Source organism: Primulina eburnea, chromosome 18, assembly GCF_022965805.1.
Source record: "Primulina eburnea isolate SZY01 chromosome 18, ASM2296580v1, whole genome shotgun sequence".
In the NCBI taxonomy this organism is placed as follows: Eukaryota; Viridiplantae; Streptophyta; class Magnoliopsida; order Lamiales; family Gesneriaceae; genus Primulina; species Primulina eburnea.
Window position 1 is genome coordinate 29,645,011 of NC_133118.1, and position 8,000 is coordinate 29,653,010.

Sequence of the window (8,000 nt, forward strand, 5' to 3'; positions counted from 1 at the left end):
CGGAGATCTCGGAAGATTATCAAGCCAACTAAACAAAGCGGTGTACCACCTAAGATAGAAAAATCAAATGAAATAAATATCAACAAAAACATGAAGATCCATGAAGACAAAGATGAAATAAAGATTCGAGATGAAGAACAAATTGCCGAGTACAAAAAAAGAGATAAGAAGATAAAAACCGACGGGCACAAAAAGATTTCAAGAGGTCTTCAAATCAAAGACAAGAAAATGTGATGATTTCATTTGTAACCAAATAATTAATTATTTATCTATTAAAGTTATTCTTATTTCAAAAATAATTTAAACATATTTAAATAAAACTATCATATACAAATTATCTCTATTTCTCAACGTGCAACGCACGTACATTTATCTAGTTCAAAATAAAAATTATAAATTGATGGGTTTTAACCAATCTAAATATTAGCCAATTAAATTGAGAATGGTTTTTGTATGAAGAAATTCAGGTAACATTTTTATTTTGCTACGTAAAAAATGTTCATGTTTTACTTCTCCATTCAACTTGATGGGTTGTGTTATTTTTATGCTATGATAAATTTTATAAAGAGATAATTGAATGGAAATTGGGTGAATGAATTCAAGGAGTAGGCCTGAGAGGCCATGTGCAGTTATGTTTCTTGGCATTTTTTGTTCCATCTCAACTATCCTACCAAACATATAGAAATCTTTAATTTCGAGATTATATTTTTCTAGAAAAGAAAAAAAAAACAAAATAGGAATGGAAAGATCATTATTTACTCCCAAATGATTTGTATCTGTATCGTGAAAAAGTTTTGAGCTTGAATGCGTGATTATAGTAGTTCGGGAGCCTAAAAGGTAAGCAAAAGCAAAGTGAAAAATTTGTTATTTTTGAACAGCTTTTAGTCCCCATCATTCTTTATTTGAAAATAAAATATTATAAAGATAATAAATTATGTAGGAAATGCAAAAGCAATGCTTTCTGCTGACTGTTCACTCTAATCACCGGTTCCATTCCCTTGTCGGATTGATATTGGTGGGTTGGCCTCTTGAGTTGTCTTTGAATTCTATCTAATCTAACATGAGAAAGATCCAATCTTTATAACTTGGCTGCCTTTGGTTTTCTATCGTCTGTAGGAATTCCTGCTGCTTTTAACAGCTTGTGTTCGTGGTGTTTCTTGCATAAGCTTTGGTTTGGGAGCTTGTTCTTTGGTGGAAAAAAAGGTATAAAATGGGGGAGAAGACCGAGGTTCTTGATGCTGTGTTGAAGGAAACTGTGGATTTGGTATGGATCTGTTAACCGACATTCTTAATTTTCTTGAATATGGGGTCTCTTTTCGTTTTGATTTTCTCTTTAACCTTTTTTTGCTTGTATTGTTGAAGGAAAACATCCCCATTGACGAAGTGTTTGAGAATCTGAGATGCACGAAAGATGGTCTGACGACTGAGGCTGCTCAAGAAAGATTAGCCATTTTTGGGCACAACAAGCTTGAGGAGAAGAAGGTGCTGATGGAATAGCTGAAGTTTTTTGTTTTTGGTTTTTAAAATTACCGTTCTCAGGAATTTCGATGTTGAGGGGTAGATCATAATTTAGTGTATTTTGGGTGGTGGAAATTACATTACCAAAAAACAAAAAATCAGACTTAGTGACTGCTATATTTGTTCCCATATTGTATGCCCCTTTATGTTAGTTTTTGGATTATGCGTCATCTTTTTACCTCGTAAAGAAGTTTTGATGCAGATATATTATATCTTGTTGTTTTATCTTTTTCTCGATCTGTTTGGCTTGTTTATGGTTTGAGTTAGCAGTTATTTCAAAAAGTTCGATGTTTTTGAGGGCAAATGCTTGAATTTGCGACTTATGGCTATTTTAAAAACAAATCTTGTGAATTTAATCATTATATATGATGTTTTCTCTCAATGTTGGTGTTCTCAGGAGAGCAAATTATTAAAATTCTTGGGGTTTATGTGGAATCCTCTTTCATGGGTTATGGAAGCTGCGGCTATCATGGCAATTGCCCTCGCAAATGGAGGAGTAGGGGCCCACTTTTTGAACTCAAAATTGGTTAAGAGTGCTTCTCTGGGGAATGTAGTGATTCTTGGTTTAAATTTTACAGGGAAAGCCTCCGGACTGGCAGGATTTTGTGGGCATTATCACTTTACTTATGATAAACTCGACTATTAGTTTTATTGAGGAGAATAATGCTGGGAATGCAGCAGCTGCTCTTATGGCCCGTCTTGCTCCAAAAGCAAAAGTTCGATGATTATTTTTGTTTTGAGTTTCTATGAATGGTTGTCTTTCTCGTGCTAATCTGATTGATAGTTGTTCTGTGAAGGTTCTTAGAGATGGTAGGTGGACTGAGGAGGATGCTTCCATTTTAGTACCCGGTGACATAGTCAGCATTAAACTTGGAGATATAATTCCTGCTGATTCTCGTTTACTTGATGGCGATCCTTTGAAAATTGATCAGGTGCGTGTCTATGATTTCATGGTTGGTTTACATGATTCGAGTTTAGTTTTATCTAGTATGATCACGATAAAACATGCAGTCTGCTTTGACGGGCGAGTCCCTCCCTGTGACAAAAGGCCCAGGAGATGGTGTTTACTCTGGTTCCACCTGCAAACAAGGAGAAATCGAGGCTATTGTAATCGCCACAGGGGTTCACACGTTTTTTGGGAGGGCTGCTCACCTCGTTGATAGTACTAATCAAGTGGGGCACTTCCAAAAGGCAAGTTGTTGAAGTATAAGATTGTTGTTCTATAGCTTGAATTTCTGTTTATAGTCTCAAATTTTAGATGTGTTTTATGACGGTGACAATCAGGTTTTGACTGCAATTGGAAACTTTTGCATTTGTTCAATTGCCGTGGGGATGATTATAGAGATTATAGTAATGTATCCTATCCAGCATCGGAAATATCGTCCTGGTATTGACAATCTTCTTGTGCTTCTCATTGGAGGAATTCCAATTGCCATGCCTACTGTCCTTTCAGTTACAATGGCCATCGGTTCTCATCGTTTGGCTCAACAGGTTTGAATTATTCCTATATATTATTATTTGGTTATTTGATCCCCATCCGTTTGGGATTAAAATTAAAATAGTACCGAGACATCGACTTTTTTGTAGGGAGCTATTACAAAGAGAATGACAGCCATAGAAGAGATGGCTGGCATGGATGTACTTTGCAGTGATAAGACGGGAACACTGACACTTAACAAGCTTACGGTTGACAAGAATCTCATTGAGGTAAAGTGGCACTGTTGAGTTTATTATTGATGCTTTTAAACCTTACCTTCTACTCTGATTTTTGTCCACAGGTTTTTTCCAAAGGTGTTGATGCAGATACTGTCGTTTTGATGGCATCCCGAGCCTCTCGTACTGAAAACCAGGATGCCATTGACTGTGCAATAGTTGGGATGCTTGCTGATCCGAAGGAGGTAGTGTCCTCTGCTTTATAATTCTACTGTAAGATAGAGGTTTCCCCTTTCTTGAATTGTTTATTTTGATCCATAACAGGCACGAGCTGGAGTTCGAGAAGTACACTTTCTTCCTTTTAACCCTACTGACAAGCGAACAGCATTAACTTACATAGACAATGAAGGAAAATGGCACAGGGTCAGTAAAGGTGCACCAGAGCAGGTATAATCTATCCTTGTCTTATGTGTTTTTGACTATTTCTTTGATGGTAATTTTAATATTTCCTTGGAACACACATTTTAGATTTTAAACCTAGCACGCAATAAGTCGGAGATAGAGCGGAGGGTCCATGCTGTGATCGATAAGTTTGCAGAAAGAGGTTTAAGGTCACTTGCCGTGGCATATCAGGTAGGTTCCAGGATTTTAGTTACTATAATGATAGTGATTGATTGAACCATTGCTACAGCTTTGATGGTATATCTTCGGTATCTTCTTGCAGGAGGTTCCCGAAAAATCAAAAGAGAGTGCTGGAGGACCATGGCAGTTCGTTGGTCTTATGCCTCTCTTTGATCCACCAAGACATGACAGTGCAGAAACAATAAGAAGGGCATTAGATCTCGGAGTAAATGTCAAAATGATAACCGGTAGAACTCTTGTTTTACTTAATTTTAGTTAGATAAGCTTCATTGACAGTCTTGATACATTTGGTTTCAAGAGTTCATTTAGTAGTAAGTTGATTTTGACAGGTGACCAACTTGCCATTGGAAAAGAAACTGGACGAAGGTTAGGAATGGGAACGAATATGTATCCTTCTTCAGCTTTACTGGGACAAAATAAGGATGAATCAATTGCTGCTCTGCCAGTTGATGAGCTCATTGAAAAAGCCGATGGTTTTGCTGGTGTTTTCCCTGGTACTTTACTTTCTTGCTACTATAAACCTTATATACCTACTAGTGGACAATGCATGTTATAAAAAATCATATACAGTAAAATCTCAATAAATTAATATTCGATTAAATTTATAAATTATCTAAAATAATATTTTTTATGAGTCCCAACTAGAGCCGGTTTACTAAATTAATAATTTCGATAAATTAATAAAGTAATAATTTTTCAGATTTTTATATAAATCTATGGTCCCATCAATATTATAAATTAATAATTCTATAAAATTTACCAGCATTACCATGATAATTTAATAAAGTATGATTCTGTTGTTTTATTTTTTTAATTTAATTTTATTGTTGATGTTCTATTTTTGTTTGTTTATGTGGTGAAATTTATTTGATTAGTCAATACAATGTATATTATTTAATAAAAAATCAATGCCTACGTAGGAAGAGATGTTTTATTGTACGATCAAATGACAATTTTCTGAATAATATTTATACTCCGAATATTTCAACTTTTGTTAAATATGTTGTCTTTGCTGTTGTTCAGAGCACAAATATGAAATAGTAAAGCGTCTACAAGCTAGGAAGCATATATGTGGAATGACTGGTGATGGAGTAAATGATGCTCCTGCTTTGAAGAAAGCTGACATTGGGATTGCTGTTGCGGATGCAACTGATGCAGCTCGTAGTGCTTCCGATATTGTTCTTACTGAACCTGGCCTAAGTGTTATAATCAGTGCTGTTTTAACCAGTCGGGCAATCTTCCAGCGGATGAAAAATTACACGGTACAACTTTTGTTGGTCTAAATGTGAGGTCAATTTTTTTATACCATTTAAAGAATGATTGCTTACCATGAGTTTATGGGCCTAACTGATTGCACATGATATCTTGAGCTCTTCAATAATTCTCTCTTTTTCAGATTTATGCTGTTTCAATTACTATTCGTATTGTGGTAAGTTATTGTCCTTTCTGTTTATGGGTTTTAATTTACTTTTGCATTTGGTTGATAATTCTTGAAGAACAGTTTGATCTCTCTTTCTTTGCTATATACAGCTTGGCTTCATGATGTTGGCCCTGATATGGAAATTTGACTTCCCACCTTTTATGGTGCTTATCATTGCAATACTAAATGACGGTTAGTCTTGTTAACCATTCTTGTCGTCGCCCTGCTTGTCAAGAGGTTCATGTTCGGAGCTAAGAATGGCCTTTAGCCTTTCGAGTCTTCGGACTCACTGGTTTTGACCGTGAGCAAAAATGTTGATTTTATAAAAAATGTTAGAAAGGCTAATACCTTTTAGGCTTTGGTATGGCGTATTTTTTTCTATTATCGTTTTTTACCTTCCAAAGACTATCTGAATTCCTCATGGATTCAATTACTGTTGCATGAAATCTTGCGCTGTAAGTATTGCATCTCTTGTCAATTTTCATTGAACTCTTGCGATTTAAATGGTTTCAATGTGACCATGTAGGTACCATTATGACCATCTCAAAAGATAGAGTGAAACCATCTCCTCTACCTGACAGCTGGAAGCTCGCTGAGATTTTTGCAACTGGAGTAATTCTTGGTGGTTACTTGGCCCTGATGACTGTAATATTCTTTTGGGCAGCATACAAGACAAATTTCTTCCCGGTAGGCTTATCTTTAAAGTTTCTGCATCTTTTGTAGATCTCAAACTGAATGCTAAATTTGTCTCTTTGCATTTTCATGTCAGTCCAATCAGGTTCCGAGATGCTGTTACTCTTATTTTGTGACTTCTTGAATGATGCTCAAGTTCATACATCTTAATTTAAATTCATATTAGTCAAATGTTTGAGAAATTTTTTGTTTCCTTTTTGTGATTTTCCAAGCTTGGTAATTTATTTAACGATCTGTTAACTATTATGACATGCTATAGGAATTAATTATTTTTTAGGAGTCAAATTGTTAATTTTTTTCTGCTATTAAATTGCTAGCGAGTATTTGGGGTGTCGACTCTGGAGAAAACGGCCCATGATGACTTCAGAAAGCTTGCTTCAGCAATATATCTTCAAGTGAGCACCATCAGTCAAGCTTTAATATTTGTTACAAGATCCCGAAGCTGGTCATATGTCGAGCGTCCTGGTTTATTACTCGTGTCAGCATTTTTTGTTGCGCAACTGGTTAGTATCTATTTCTTCGAGCCAGTGTACAAAAAAGCGTTATTTTTCCTAGTAAATCTTGACCTGTTGTGGTTCCCTGTCGAGCAGGTTGCTACGTTGATTGCAGTATATGCAAACTGGGGCTTTGCAGCAATTGAAGGAATTGGATGGGGTTGGGCAGGAGTGATTTGGCTTTACAATATCATTTTCTATATCCCCCTTGATATTATCAAATTTCTAACCCACTATGCTCTTAGCGGGAGGGCATGGGACCTTGTTCTCGAGCAAAGGGTAAATTTATACTTCATCAGTGTCATTTACTCGCTCGTTTCTTTCATTCTTGACGTTTTGCCTTCTCTGTTGCAGATTGCTTTCACTAGGCAAAAGGATTTCGGAAAAGAACAGCGTGAGCTTAAGTGGGCACATGCGCAAAGAACCCTTCATGGCCTGCAAGTACCGGATACCAAATTGTTCAACGAAGCTACTAATTTCTCAGATCTCAATCAGTTGGCTGAGGAAGCAAAAAGAAGAGCTGAAATTGCTAGGTAAGGATGACTGTTACTCTTGAACGATACTTAGTTCTGTCGATTATCTCCAAGGATGAATAAACTTCTTGCTTGTCAAAGGAGATCTCATATTTTTGCTTAGTAGAAAGGGAGACGGGCTGTTTCATGAGCCCAACGACCTCAAGACTGAGTGATGCACGACTTAAGGACATGCTTATATGTAAGAGTTTGATTATCTTGAGTTTCTAACTAATTCGTTACGAAACTGCCAATGTGTACAGGTTAAGGGAGCTTCATACGCTCAAAGGTCACGTTGAATCGGTGGTGAGGCTGAAGGGTCTGGACATAGATACTATTCAGCAGGCATACACTGTATGAGAAATCAAACCACATTTCAATGGTTTAAATGTTAGTTATGCGTTTATATTAGAAACAACCTGTTCCGATTCCCATGCATCAGCAGAAGCATATTTTTCGAGATTATCGGATGTGGCCCCCCTTTATGATCAAGTTTGGGCATGAAACTTGTCCACATTTGAGGGAAAAAACATGAAACTTATATTATGTTATTATATGTTGTATGAAACTTGAAGCTTATACAGTGGATGCTGGTTTGTAGTGTACATGGAGTAATAACCTAAGTGCCACTTTGTCGTTTCATACTTGTTTATTTGGATTTCTATCAGCATTTAATTGTGGATTAGTTCAACTTTCAAGTGTGTCAAGATGCGCAAGCTCGAAACCTTCGAAAATTTCAAAAAAACTGGAAATGACTAAACCGGCATCAGTCGGGCCGAGTGATTGTACATATTTTTGGCCTCCATTTCCACTGTTCTCCGCAGAAACGGGACGATGAAGATGACGTAAGATGCGGCCGGTATATGGAATTTTGTGTTGCCAAGATGTCTGTCGGATCGAAGAGCTTGGAAAACTATGCACTGCTGCTGTGCACCGCACCCAAATGGTAGATGATGGCTATGAGAGAAACTGGGATGACCCTAAGCACACATTTTGCTTCTTCAATCTGCTGCAGAGGTTCCATTTGGATTAATTTAGTCTTCTGCAGTTGTGATTGCGGCTTTGTCC

The 8,000-nt window shown here is 36.7% G+C and overlaps 1 protein-coding gene across 1 annotated transcript; it reads left to right on the forward strand.

Annotated features, from left to right (window-relative positions):
• Positions 1–757: 757 nt before the first annotated feature.
• Positions 758–7,574, forward strand: LOC140820158 (plasma membrane ATPase 3-like). Its single transcript, XM_073180481.1, has 22 exons — positions 758–1,015; positions 1,117–1,264; positions 1,363–1,482; positions 1,916–2,014; positions 2,097–2,234; positions 2,316–2,450; positions 2,530–2,709; positions 2,803–3,009; positions 3,106–3,225; positions 3,297–3,416; positions 3,496–3,618; positions 3,700–3,804; positions 3,896–4,040; positions 4,143–4,307; positions 4,837–5,075; positions 5,210–5,242; positions 5,344–5,425; positions 5,760–5,920; positions 6,244–6,429; positions 6,517–6,699; positions 6,775–6,953; positions 7,196–7,574. The coding sequence occupies exons 2-22, from the start codon at positions 1,211–1,213 to the stop codon at positions 7,290–7,292; spliced, it is 2,871 nt and encodes a 956-aa protein (XP_073036582.1). The 5' UTR covers positions 758–1,015; positions 1,117–1,210; the 3' UTR covers positions 7,293–7,574.
• Positions 7,575–8,000: the final 426 nt, after the last annotated feature.